The sequence below is a fragment of the Aulonocara sp. 'chitande type north' Nkhata Bay genome, linkage group LG3 (assembly GCF_057382095.1).
Source record: "Aulonocara sp. 'chitande type north' Nkhata Bay isolate Kocher_YH1m ecotype deep benthic linkage group LG3, A_spYH_male_GT1.1, whole genome shotgun sequence".
Taxonomy (NCBI): domain Eukaryota; kingdom Metazoa; phylum Chordata; class Actinopteri; order Cichliformes; family Cichlidae; genus Aulonocara; species Aulonocara sp. 'chitande type north' Nkhata Bay.
The window spans coordinates 8457094-8471877 of NC_141346.1; the positions used below are offsets into that span (position 1 = coordinate 8457094).

The 14784-nt window shown below is 44.4% G+C and overlaps 1 protein-coding gene and 1 long non-coding RNA gene across 2 annotated transcripts in view; one reads left to right on the forward strand and one right to left on the reverse strand.

The window, feature by feature from the left end:
- LOC147333790 (uncharacterized) overlaps positions 1–14784 on the forward strand; it is a 165691-nt gene that overhangs the window by 102192 nt on the left and 48715 nt on the right. The window lies entirely within an intron of this gene.
- On the reverse strand, positions 2559–3268 carry LOC147333793 (lectin BRA-3-like). Its single transcript, XM_086287292.1, has 3 exons — positions 2953–3268; positions 2779–2867; positions 2559–2695 (listed from the first exon to the last, which is right to left on the reverse strand). Exons 1-3 carry the CDS (start codon positions 3266–3268, stop codon positions 2570–2572), a joined length of 531 nt encoding a protein of 176 aa, XP_086143418.1. The 3' UTR covers positions 2559–2569.

The following is a 14784-nucleotide window of genomic DNA, read 5'->3' on the forward strand; positions in this document are numbered from 1 at the left end:
GGGAAACAGCGGCTTCCTCTTGGTGTGGCCGATTAGGTGAGGCTGGCTGCAGTAATCGCTGCCAGTCTCCTGTAGCCATACCAGAGGTTAGTTGTGTTGTTCCACACATAACATAGTTAAGCATTATAGATACATAAAACTTGTTTGAGCAACTGACGGGCACAGATTGTAATAAGTGCTTAGTGGACACGTCCAACACCAGTTTTATATATTTTTCATTTGTTTAATATCGTGTAAAACTGTATGCTAAAGCAGAATGGGATATGTTGCCATATTGTGCTGTGTGAAATTGTGTGTCATGAGCCATTTGCACTGATCAAACACCGTTACATTTCCATTCAGGAAATGAATTAGCAACAATCAACCTGAGTCTCCTAGTCTTCTTAAAAACACAACACAATGCAGAGCAAAGGAGCCTGTTTGGGACGAACTGTTACAGCAGGGTGAAGCAGATGGTTACAAAAACTTGGAGAATAAGTAGAAAACAACAGACTGAGAATTGCTAGATAATATTAATGTAGCAAGGTTAGAAAAGAAAATCTCTTTCAAGGGGAAGGAGCAGATGCAGACGAGGTCAGACATGGATGAAGTGCAGAAGAAGATCCAGTCGGGAGATGGCAGGACCGGTTGCTTGTTTCCCAGAAAAGAGTCATAATAGTATTTGTTTTTGTTGTGGTATTATACTGTATTGCCCACTTACAGGGTCATCATGTTTGTGAAGCAGATCACTGATTCACATTGAGGTCCAGCATGCTGGAACTTCTAATTTCAACTGCTGAAATGAATTAAATCTTTTAAAAGGTAGTCATTGTCCTGTACTTCCCAAGAGAAAGAAAAAACAAAGAACACTAACAGAGGTCAGGTTGCCCAGGTGTTTGGCCTGGTCTATCAGAGCTCCTGAGGGCAGCTGTGGATCATCCAGCAGGGGCCAGCCTTGTAGCTATCGGAATATGAATGTGAGTGAATGTTAGATAACCAGCATTTATATAGAAATAAAAGCTTAGAAAAAGTGCGTGTGTGAATGGGTGAATGAGGCAAGTTGTCCAGGTGTCTTCCCTGCTCACCCTGATACGAAGAAACCTGAGTAGTCTCACTTTTACTGCACATGTGATGTGACAATAAAAGTGATTTGATTTGATTTGATTTGGGTCAAATCGTATCAGTCACACCTACTATGGCAGCTCCCCTATTGATCATGGCACTTTGTTTTTTATCTGACTTGGTTTCAGAGGCTGGACAGCAGGCCATCAAAGATAGATATTACTTGGAAAGGCTAAAGCAACTTATTTGGATTAATATAGATTAATAGTCATATTCATATATATAATGTTTCATAAAAGTTAAAAAAGGAATGTTCATTATTTAGACTTTTTGTCTAGAAGATTGTATTAAAGCAACTTAGAGCAAAACAAAAGCAAAACTGATTTTAGAAAAGGATGATAGAATCACATCAATTCGACTTATTAATTTAATCCACTATTTAATCTCCACTCTTTGGAGGGAGAGAGATTGGTGGTGATATGGAAGAAAATGTTTTCCACCTCAGTGCTCTGTGGAAATAAGAGCACATCTTCTTAAACTTATACTTTTGCTTTTCCACAGGGAAAACCTTCAAAATATCCCCTCTGGATTGTGACAAATTAATGTTCAGATTTTTACCCTTACTGTTTCATAAATGGTTGAGAGAAAATGAGAATTTTTTTTTCACAAATGAAATTTTAATTGCAGCAATTTTTTTAAAGAATTGTAGCAGGACAAAAACAAAAGAAGAATGAAATGATAATAAAAATCGAATAATAATCAAATCACATCAATTACAATTGTCTAACTAATCTACTCTGATCTAATGCTGACTCTGTTCTTATCTTTAAGAGGTGAGAGGTTGGAGAGGAGACGGGCACATCAGCCCTGAAGATCTGTTATCTCAGTGTTCTAATGAAAATAATCCATTAAGAAAACAATAAATCCCTTCTGAAATAATGCATCACAGCCACTTTCATAAGCAGAGAAAAATCTAATTCAATTAAAGTGTCTGTCAAGATGACGTCCAGCCTGCATTAAAACTGCACACAGTTGAAAGTGAGCGTCCAAATTTAAATCGGGTAAGGTCTGATACTCTTATGGTTACATTTTTGTGGTTATCAAACAGTCTGAGCAAAAACAGGAAATAAACAGTACAACGTTTTGTTCAGGGGAGTTTTTTTTTTTTTTGCTTCGCATCTCCTCACTTTCATGTTTACCATTTCTTTAAGTCAGCAGAGGTTACTGTCACAATCAAACAGAAATATGGATCCTAATAAACTGCTTGCACAAAAAGCCAGAACAGTGTCTGTAGTGCTGAGACAGGTGAATTCAAGAAACTACAGCCTATAAAAACTTCTAGATGAACAACAAAATTAGTGCAGGGACCTCTAATTAAAAGATTTTCTGAAAAACTACAACCGCACCTGAACAAACAAGTTATTGGTGGCACTTCTGCAATCAATATACTCTGAAATAAAAGATTTAAATGATAAGACAACTCAGCACAGCATGTTATTAACTTCACACATGAAGTGGTTCAGTCCAGTCAGACTTCAGTTTTGCAGCCACCGTCCACATCCTGCTTCTTTGACTGGTCGTCACGGTAACTCTGGACTTTCCTCCAACGAATCCTGAAGTCTGTCAGTCCTTCTGACAGCATGAGGCCTGACAGCTGGACAAAATGTGCAGATGATGAAAAACATGAAGCATAGTTTGAACTTGTGTCAAGTTTGTGTTGGTGACTGAACTGCTGACCTGCTGTGAAACCTGCTGCTGGATCTCTGTGCTGTGCATGTCTGCCTCTGACTGAAGCTTCATTTTCACCACTGTTTGCTTTGTCACTGCTAAAAATGAACCACATATAACAACACAAACATTAGTGTTTTACATGATGACAGGATCTTACAGTGTTTGCATTCTGGACCTCACCTGTGAAACAGAAAACATAGTTACTGCTGCTGCAGTGGTCATCAGCCCATTTCCCTGACATTAAATTCAGTGCTCCACAGTACTGTGAGTTGTAGTTATTAGGTTGAGAAGACGCCCAGTTAGCTAATGTGGAGGTGGTGTTGTCAGACCAGAAGGCCCAGGGATCCCTGTAGAGACCAATCCACACATACTGAACCCCTGATCCATTCAAAGTGAGCGTGATGATGGATTTCTCCTCTTTGCTTCTTATACTGGTCAGGTCTGTGTGGTATGTCCTGCAGTACGACTGAGCCGCTGACCAGGTGTAATTCTCCATCACGAAGATGTAACTTGTACTACTGGCTGTGAATGTTTAATAGAGGAATTATATTTAAAATAGGTGAACTATGAATCTTGTAAAATTGCAGACATAACTAGGGTAACAATCTATTTTCCTACCATTGTAACACAGGAAAGGGTAAGAATCTCCACAGGGTTTATCGTTCATCTGTGTTTGTCCCTGAAGAGCCACACAGTATTGATTTGCATATCCACAGTTTGGTTGGCCGTTAGCCCAGATCAGAAATTCATGTGTACTGCCAACATAAAAAAGTTTTCCCTCCATGGACCACTTCCAGCTGTAACGATCATCATAGAGTCCTATCCAAGCAAAAGCATTGATCCTTGGTGACATTGAGAAAAGCAGTTGGTTGATGTCGCTGTTGTAGATGGTGACCAAGTCAGTGAAGTGTTCTCTGCAGTAACTCTGAGCTTCAGTCCAGGTCATCAGCTGGTTCACAAAGTGGTATTCTCTGGAGTGGGGAGGAAGAGTGGAAAGTCCTCCTGAGAGAAAGGAGGCATTATTTTAATTGGTGAAATTGGATTTGTAGACAATTCATGGATGTTAAGTCCCCTGGCTAGTCTAGGGGGGAAGGGGGGGGGGGGGGTGAAAGGACGAACATAAAGGTAAATAGTGAAGAAAGAGCCAAGATGGTAACTTTAAAAGGTTTATTTAAAGCTAGTTATGAACTTTTGGTACAGACTGAGAGTTAACTTCAGGGAGAGCCAAGGCCAACATAACAAACAAAACATCCCTGATGTAAAAATAAAGTAAACTTACCTAACTCCAAAGAAAACAAAATATACAACCTATAACCATAACCTACCTAACAACACATAAACAGGAGAAAACAGGGTGTCAAAACAAAAGGCATCTCTCCCCTAGAGGCAGTCTGAACATGAAAACAAAAATGCATATACAAGTCACAAAGGCATGCAAGCCTGTAAGGTATGCCAACCAAAATGGCCAGAGGGCACAGAAACACAGCTCCACAGGCCTTAAGTAAATGGTCTGTATTTGTATAGCGCTTTACTTGGTCCTAAGTACCCCAAAGCGCTTAACATTATACACAATCATCCACCCATTCACACACACATTCACACACTGGTGATAGCAAGCTACAGTGTAGCCACAGCCGCCCTGGGGCGCACTGACAGAGGCGAGGCTGCCGGACACTGGCGCCACCGGGCCCTCTGACCGCCACCAGTAAGCAACGGGTGAAGTGTCTTGCCCAAGGACACAACGACCGAGACTGTCGGAGCCGGGGCTTGAACCGGCAACCTTCCAATTACAAGACGAACACCCAACTCTTGAGCCACGATCGCCCCAGTGCTCCGCTGATTAACAATTAGCTGGACTCTGAGCAGCATCCAATCAGGACAGAGGAGGTGGAGCCTAGACAAAACAAAGAGTTAGTAGGGAGAAGAGACATCCTCCTGGGGGATGTAACAATGGAAAAAGGTCAATTTACAAAAGTAAAAATTACAACAATCTCAGTAGTCATACAGTAAGAAGCCAGGTTTTGGAAGAAGCAGCCTAAGCAGAGAAGCCCAGACCTCACTCTACCCAGCTACCTCTTTCAGTATATCTTGGAATACACCGAAGTACTCCCTGGCCAGTTGAGAGGCATAATCTCTCTGGCGTGTTCCAGGTCTTGCCAGGGGACTCCACCTTGTGGTATATGCCTTGAAGAGCTCCATCCAGGTCAAGGTAGGTGCTCTACCTTGACCTGCCTGGCAGCTCCATCTTCATCATCTCACCACATGTCTAAACCACCTCGGCATCACCTCTATAACTTTGTTTTCAAACTCTTTATTCCCATTTTAGTCTTGTCAATCCTGGTCACTCCTAATGAACATCCGAACACCTTCAGCGCTGCCTTTTGCCATTTTGTTAGTGCAGCTGTCTCTAAACCATACATCATCGCGGATCTCACTACTATCTTGTAAACCGATAGAAACACGTCTACACATCTAAGAAGTCTAGGTTAGTGGAAGATGAGTGTTGTGTGTATAAAATAATACAATAATACAAATAAACAGCAATGGGGTACAGGTGTATCACTGAGGTGTATGGGAGCTATTCCTTCTCTGTCCCCTTCTGGCCACCTGTGCCTCAATTTTATTCTACAACCTAGACATCCACATTACTTACACTCTCAGAACACATAGGGCCATGGGGGTAGGCACGCTTTTGGGGGGCTAGAGGACGGTCTGTCAATTTTAAATGCATGTAGACATTGAGAGGTCTCAGGAGGGTCCATGCTGACATTTGCTGCTTTCTGGCAGAAAGCACCATGCCCCTCCCATGTTTTAAATGCACTTTAGAACAGCATGTAGCAACACCACATATGAGCAGGCAGAGAGAGGCATGGGGTCTTCACACCCCTGTTCTCTGGAGGAGGAGTTGGCGATCAGATCTGGGTCTGGGATGCTAGACCTCCCTGCTGCTGCAGGACCGGGGGCGGACTGCTTGTCTCCACCCCAGGGAAGAGGGCAACATCTCCTGAGTCTTGGGTCCCCTCTGGGGACAATAGTTCTGGACATGGGGTATAGAGTATATTTGGGGAGTGTGATTGTGTTTGTTAATTTCTGTTTGTCTCCACATTGGTCCACTCTGGTGCAGCTGGCAGCTGGCAGAGCCCGCAGGCACGTCGCTGTAGCCCCCTGTGGTTTCTGCACTCTGTGGCTGCTGGGTGACTCCTCATCTGGGGCTCTCCTCAGCTCTTTTCTCAGGAGGGTGGCGCGGCTGCCCCTCTAGTGGTCCTCTCTTGCTCTGAGAGGCCTCTATATGTCACATGGGTGCTCACAGACACACTATATCTTCCTTTGCTGCTGCTGCTTTATAGCATACTGTGTGCTGTTGGTCTTGCGTGCTGCTCAGTAACATTCAGTATTTATCATTTACTGTTACTTATACTTATCTAGACTGTTGCTGTGGAGTTTTGTGGTCTTTTCACACTAGACTTTTCCCCTCTGCTTTTCTTTCTTTTCCTGTCTTTCTTTCTACTTTCATTGTCCGGCCGAGTCTGAGTAACTTTCCACAGCGTCAGCTCTCCTATATCTATATATATCTGGCAGCGCACACAATGAGTCTTTGCCAGATTGTCTGCTAACCTCTGTTAGTTCACAGCCTCATGTTTCTGTGTATCTCTCAGTGTGCATTACTAACCTCTCTCTTCCTGTCTCCTAGTCGGCACCTGGACTCATCATCCAAACCCTGCCATAGCCACGCTTCCGGATTCTGGTCAGCTTAATCCTTTTCATGCAAACTGCCATTCACACCTGCCTGCCTCCCTGCGCACCCGTAAAGGACTCAGTACTCGCCCGGACCTCGCCTCACCTCCACCTCCAGCTTATCCCTGCCTGTGAACACGTAATCCATCTCAGCTTATAAAACTGGGAAACTCTCCCAACTCCTTGGACCGTTCTGATTATCCTCTCCTTCGTTTCAGTGCCCCTGGTCTGCCATAGTTTCCACCTGCCCCACCCACTCCAGCCCTCAGCAGTTTTTGTGACCCGACAGTTTCATGCCTAGCCTAAGCCCAGCACTTCATAGGCACCACGTTTGTGCACAAAATTAAATCTTGTTTGTCTTGATTATCTAAGTTAGGAATTCTTGTAAATAAAAATTTTGTTTTTGCAAATCACGTCAAGCCCCCGGTCTTTTGGTTCTGTGCATGAGTCCATTCCACTTCACGGGCCTCTGAGCCATGACATCTACCTTTCCTATCCCCCAGTCATGTCACGGCTGAGGAGGCGAGCCGTGTGGTGTGGAGGAAGGAGGACCCAAGATGCAAGCAGTGGATGAAAATGCTAGTGAAGTTTATTTACAAGGTGATTTACGAGCAGTGGGGCATGACAAAATAACTCAAGACACCTAAACTGGGAGAACTAAAATAACGGCCCTGGGAGGATATGAGGAGCAGAACGCAAAGGAACCAGCAACAGGCAGGAGAACACACAGGGCTTAAATACACACACTAGTAATCAGGGGATGAGAGACAGGAGGGCAAATCAGCTGGGAGGAATCAAGGCTGACGGGACAGGGGGAGCACAAAGCTGAACGCACTGACATAGGACACAGACCTACAAAATAAAACAGGAAGCACGTGCCAGACAGAGACACAGACTCGTAAACAGGCATAATGACGTCATGGACAGACAGAGGGACATACGGGCAGAGAAGACTAAGCACAGGCGACCTAAACCAAACATGAGGGCAAGATAACAAAACCTAAACCAGAAATAATCATCGTCATCATCATCAACAGATAGCTAAAGAATCTGAATATAATTATAATCAAAACAGTATCACCAGAGAATAAGAACTAATCCATAATGCAAAAATAAACCAGAACATAAGAAACTCAAAATGCTGGGTCGAACCGACCCAGGACCATGACAAGTCATGTCTGTCCTGTTTGTAATAACTTAAATTAAATTAAATTAAGGGAGGGTGCATGTGTCATAACCCCCCCCCCCCCCCCCCCCCATGTGCATAACGAAGACCCTGTTCGAACATAAGAGTGTCCATAAGTGCACGTGGCACCAGGACGCTCTAGGCCGTAGGTCGATGATCGATTTTGTAATCGTATCACCAGACCTGCGACCAAATGTTCTGGACACTCGGGTAAAGAGAGGGGCTGAGCTGTCAACTGATCACCACCTGGTGGTGAGTTGGATCAGGTGGCGGGGGAAGACGCTGGACAGACCTGGTGCACCTAAACGCGTAGTGAGGGTGTGCTGGGAACGTCTAGCAGAGGCCCCAGTCCGCGAGATCTTCAACGCACACCTCCGGCAGAGCTTCAACAGCATTCCGAGGGAGACTGGGGACATTGAGTCCGAATGGACCATGTTCAGCGTCTCCATTGCCGAAGCTGCTGCATTGAGCTGCGGCCGCAAGGTGGTTGGTGCCTGCCGTGGTAGTAACCCCGAACCAAATGGTGGACACCAGAGGTGAAGGGAGCCACCAGGCTGAAGAAGGAGTCCTATCTGGCTTGGTTAGCCTGTGGGACTCCGGAGGCAGCTGACAGGTATCGACAGGCCAAGCGGAATGCGGCTCGGGCAGTGGCTGAAGCAAAAACTCGGGTGTGGGAGGAGTTCGGAGAGGCCATGGAAAAAGACTTTCGGACTGCCTCGAAGAGATTCTGGCAAACCGTCAGGCGTCTCAGGAGGGGAAAGCGGTGCTCTACCTGCACTGTGTATAGTGCTGGTGGAGCGCTGTTGACGTCGACTGAGAAAATTGTCAGGCGGTGGAAGGAATACTTTGAGGACCTCCTTAATCCCACTGACATGTCTTCCGAGGAGGAAGCAGAGTCTGGGGATGAGGGGAATGACCCGCCAATTTCCGGGGGCGAGGTCACTGAGGCAGTTAAACAACTCCTTGGTGGCAGAGCCCCTGGTGTTGATGAGATCCGCCCCGAGTTCCTGAAGGCTCTGGACGTTGTAGGGCTGTCCTGGTTGACACGCCTCTGCAATGTTGCGTGGAGATCAGGGGCAGTACCTGTGGACTGGCAGACCGGGGTGGTGGTCCCCATCTTTAAGAAAGGGGACCGGAGGGTGTGTTCCAACTACAGGGGGATCACACTCCTCGGCCTCCCTGGGAAAGTCTATGCCAGGGTGCTGGAAAGGAGAGTTCGTCCGTTAGTCGAACCTCGGATACAGGAGGAACAATGCGGTTTTCGTCCTGGTCGCGGAACACTGGACCAGCTCTTTATCCTCTCCAGGATACTTGAGGGTGCATGGGAGTTTGCCCAACCAGTCTACATGTGTTTTGTGGACTTGGAGAAGGCATTCGACCGTGTCCCTCGGGGTGTCCTGTGGGAGGTGTTGCGGGAATATGGGGTGTCTGGCCCATTGCTACGGGCCATTCGATCCCTATACAACCGTTGCAAGAGCTTGGTTCGCATTGCCGGCAATAAGTCGGACTCGTTCCCGGTGGGTGATGGGCTCCGCCAGGGCTGCCCTTTGTCTCCGGTTCTGTTCATAATTTTTATGGACAGGATTTCTAGGCGCAGCCAAGTGGCGGAGGGCTTTCGCTTTGGTGTCCTCAGAATCTCATCTCTGATTTTTGCAGATGATGTGGTTCTGTTGGCTTCATCGGGTGAGGGCCTCCAGCTCGCACTGGAACGGTTCGCAGCCGAGTGTGAAGCAGCGGGAATGAGGATCAGCACCTCCAAATCTGAGGCCATGGTTCTCAGCCGGAAAAGGGTGGAGTGCCCACTCCGGGTCGGGGATGAGTTCCTGCCCCAAGTGGAGGAGTTCAAGTATCTCGGGGTCTTGTTCGCGAGTGATGGGAGAAGGGAGCCGGAGATCGACAGACGGATTGGGGCTGCAGCTGCAGTAATGCGGACGCTGCACCGGTCAGTCGTGGTGAAGAGGGAGCTGAGTGTAAAAGCGAAGCTCTCAATTTACCGGTCGATCTACATCCCTACCCTCACCTATGGCCACAAGCTGTGGGTAGTGACCGAAAGAACGAGATCGCGGATACAAGCGGCAGAAATGAGCTTCCTCCGAAGGGTGGCTGGCCTCTCCCTTAGAGATAGGGTGAGAAGTTCGGCCATCTGGGAGGGGCTCAGAGTAGAGCAGCTGCTGCTCCACATCGAAAGGAGCCAGCTGAGGTGGTTCGGGCATCTGACAAGGATGCCCCCTGGGCGCCTCCTGGGTGAGGTGTTCCAGGCATGTCCCACCGGGAGGAGGCCCCGGGGCAGACCCAGGACACGCTGGAGAGATTATATCTCTCGGCTGGCCTGGGAACGCCTTGGTATTCCCCCGGATAAGCTGGAGGAGGTGGCTGGGGAGAGGGAGGTCTGGGCCTCTTTGCTTAGGCTGCTGCCCCCGCGACCCGGCCTCGGATAAAGCGGATGAAGATGGATGGATGGATGGAACTTTAGAAAGACTTCTGTTTGACTCATAACATTTAATGTTATAAAAAGATATATTATATTTTTTAAATAATCTTAAAATGTTAGTCTACAAAATGTGCAGCAATTTAATGTATTTATTCTCTTTAGCTGATAGTTGGTGGGGCCCAGGTAGACTGTGTAACTGCATCTCTACCAGTTTCTGTGCGCTCCAGCCTCTTCTGTGCCATGTGAAGGGATTTTCCATAAGGCAGGAGAAATTATCTCCACGAAAAGGAACAGGTTCAGCCATCGCACAGAGGAACAAATTCTCTTCTTAAATAAAAATGAAAAAGGGTTACCTTAAATGCATCATGTTTTTAAATTGCAAGTTCATAAGCATTTTCCCTTTCCATTTCACAATCAATTCTACCCCCAGGTCAAAATATGTATAGGAAAATTTCCCTAATGTAATATTATTTATAAATATACCCGTCTAGCGATTAATTGCACAAGTACATGGAGGCGGGACCTCACAGTATGTTATGAGAGTGCACTGAAAAAACCGTGAAAGAATGAGGGATCATCAACATTTGATCCCTCATTTGGACCATATACACTTACAATACATAGCTTTTTATCAAGTATAGATAGTTTAATGATTAAGAATCTGCCCTCTGGATCTATAACTGTATCGAGTACTGTGAAATTAATATTTTTACGTATTAAAATTGCTGCTCCCCTTTGTCTAGAATTATAACAAGCTGAGAACACATTAGGAAACTCAGGTGGTTTAAGTTCATTCGAACCTCTAAGAGGTCTGTGGGTCTCTTGTAAAAGGATAATATCTGCCTGTAGTTTTTTGAGTTGGTTAAATGTTTTTAACCTCTTTTCTCTGGAGCCAGCTCCATTTATATTCCATGTAACGAACCTCAGTGTACCCATCAGGGCCGTGCAGAGAGGTTTAAAGGGGCGGGTGCTCAAAGTTAAAAAGGGGCACATTGAACCAGGCTGAATAACAACAACACACATTCATCAAGAATCTAATATGGGAAGGGCAGGGCTGTGTTGATCTTAGACTGTAGACATTAAAAAGTCCATAGGAGAGATGGTAGCTGATTAAACAAGTGTCATGAGATAATAACAAAATGCAAAGATTGGTGACAGCGCTTGGAACCATAAGGCAACAAAAAACTGTGAAAAATAATTTAGGCTCTGCCTGTGAATCACTCTTTGCTTCTCTTCTTCCTTCCATCCCATAATTTCATATATCACTCTCCACTTGCTATGTGAGAACAAGGCACAACTTGCTATTGCAATAAACTATAATCTAATTATCCACACCTAACAACTCTTACACTTAATCTATAATAAAATGATGACAGAAAAATGTTATAGCCCTGCCTTTAGTAGCCTCACACAGCTCCTACTGTTTCCTCCTCATGTCCTTACCAGCCATGTCTGGACAATGTTATATCATGAGTAATATTTTTTTTAAAATCCATCTAAATAAAACACGCACATGCACGCACACACAATGACACTTTAGACCTTCTTCAGAATACTGTATATACTGTGGGCATCATGGAGCTGATCCAGAATCCTTACATTATTATTTATTACAAGAGCTACAATAATAAAGCAATGAGGAGGGGGAAGTAATAAATATGAAATAATGTATTTATGATGATTCCATTTGTTTCACTATCCACTCTGTGCAGGGGCAAAGCTTATTACATGTTTAAACTGTAGAGATACAATCATTTTACTGCTGTAAAATCCAAATTTTGTCTTATTTAAAATATAAATCTGATATAATCTGCTTCTTAATGTATGTTCTTTAAAATACAGCTTGTGTTTTTAAATATATTACAATTATAATTATTATTATGTGGACATGCATATTAGATCGTTTTTTAGTGAAATAGCCCGGAAACTTACTTTAAAACTAAATATGTTCCCTAAAACGGTGACAGAGCTACAGACCCATGACAGCCTTACACAGGTAGCCAGCAGCTGTGACCAGCACTACTTGTGCAGTTAATAAAAGGACAGGTAATGTCCTTTTATTACACACACAGCACGCTCGTTTGTTTCAGTTCGTCAGTTGCCACAAGACAGCTTACCAACGTGTACGTAATAAGCTAATACTCCTGTGTGCTATACACTACAGTGTACGCTGTACACCTACTTACTGGTTGTGTCGCATCAGTCTGTGTCTCTGAGTTAACTTGTGTTTCTCCTACAGCTCCGGACCGCTAAAAATGCGCGTGCTCTTTGTGAGCTCGTTCCCGGCTCGTAACCAGCGCGTTCTGCCGTCGAGGGCGACCATTGGTTAAATGTGATCATGTGACTGATGCAAGCCAAATCCTTTTATTTAGCAAAATTGTGATTAATAGTTAAATATTATTGTTGAGGGGCACAGACAGGACTCTGCACGCACACACACATAAAGAAATAAATAAATAATTTTTTAAAAAAGTTGCCTCAACAAAAGGGCACTTTGGGCACCCATCAGGAAAGGGGCGGGTGCTCAAGCCCCCCCCCCCCCCCCCCCCGCACGTGCCTGGTACCCATAGATGTTTGTGTATAACTAATAACTAGGGATGTATGCTATGTGCGTCGCTTAGACAGGTGGAGAGAATACGTCACTTGTTCATAAATAAAGAGAAGGAGAGAGAGAAAAAATGTGTGGCGAGATGCTCCCTGAGTCTGACTATGTGTGTGCATATTTACTAATATGAGTAGGCTTGGCTTAAGTGTGTGTATCCTATACGACTGTGTGCGCTGTCTGACTGATGTAAATGTGCTGCCGTTGAGCGCATGGTGCGTATGTGTCGAAATAAAGGATGTTGTTTGTGGATGAGTGTCGAAGCAGGTGATCGAGGCAGTGGAAGAAATAAAGAAAGAAACCAAGGACAGGGGTGAGCAGCATAAAACCAAGAGGGGGAAAAGAGAAGAAAAAAAATCGAGAAGAAAAAAACCCAAAACGTAAACATTCCAATTAAATCACTGATGGAGAGTGACGGTGTTAATTCTGCTATGAAATCACACTTTAAGACGCGATTTGATACCGGTAAGTTAAACAGATGTTAATGCAAGTTAGTGTGAGTGGATAGGGAAATGGTGTAGCTGATTCTTATCTGGTGTGAGGTTAATACAGCCACGGAGTGATGTCGGGGTCGCGGTGGAGCTGTCCGCTTTCGTCTGCTGATAGCTGACGATAAAGAAATATTCTGTTTATAAAAATATTAAATGAATGCTTCCTACAGTTATTATAAATTGAATGTATAATGGGATGACAGCCCATTATCTCTAATGAGTCTTAAAGGCTTAACAGGTTTTTCAGGAATGGTCTCAAACTGTAGTCAGTGGTCTGTAAGTACTTCTGTTTACCATTTGGGGAAAGTTTGTTTTGGACAGGTGTTTGCTGTGTTTGAACAAATTGTAATGTTACTGATAAAATATACAGACTAAAAACATTAAAGCACGTCTGTTAGTGGTTCTTGCACTTGTGTTACTTTCTTGTACAGTTCAGGTTGTTTATGTGGAGCCTTAATGTTTTTGTTTATTGAATCCAACACAGTGTGATTATCATTCTCCTCAGACACAGGAGTACCTTCTACCCTCAGCATACTTTACACTGTAAAAGTAGTCAATAACTTGGCTGTGCAGGAGAGTAAATCTCTGATTCAGTTCTCTAGTTAAACATGTGCATTGTTGCACTTTTTCGACCAGTCGAGTTTTGATGCCTTGTTATTGCTTCGATCCCTTCAGGCCACTGCATTTTTGCAGCTGAAAATGTCCTGGGAATTCCCCGGGACTTGCCTTCCTTAAGTGTATTGTCATGCTGAAAGTAGCTAGGCAAGTGTATTTGGGTCACAAATTATGCAAAGAAAAAATTGTTTGTGTCTTTGGCAAAAGGATCATTGATGCAGAAGAGTCTTGAGTTGAAAAAGCTACTGGGGGATACTTTGATCTGCCTTTTTTTTATCTCGTGTGTTTTGGCCTGTAAGAAACTGCACAGGAAGGGTCATATCCTCCTGTTTAGGTGTTCTGAAAATCTCTCATCTGCTCTTGTGGTTGTTCACCAATACAGGATAACAAGTCCCGTTCTTTTTATTTCGTGGTTCACACGGTGCATTTTCTCACAACTGTCAATTTCCATTAAATCAAGCTCAACATAATCCTCCCCATTCATGTTTTCATCATAATAACAACAATGTATACTTTATTTATCCTGTAGGAAATTGCTTAGTCCTCTGCATTTAACCAGAGAAGCAGAATAGACATTCGGTGGATTTGAACCACAGACCTTCCGATCATAGGGCAAGCTCCAGTTTATTGGCAACAGCAAGCGCTGGCATGGATCCATCTAGCTACAACACAGAATTAACGCCATCCCCGCAGACAGAGCTGCCAGGAATGCAGAAGAACATCATATTAAGAAGGCCCTGAGTAAATGTGGTTATCCCTGCTGGACATTTGTAAAAGATGTGAAGACACCTAAAGAAAGCTCCAGCCGATCCAGGAGAGAACGACAACCGCAGCCCAAGTGAAACCCTGCAGTGATCCCGTATGTGCCAGGAATATTGGAACAGTTGGATCTCTGTGAATTTCAAACCAATCAAATTCAATCAAATTGAATATAGTGAATATTTAAAAGTTA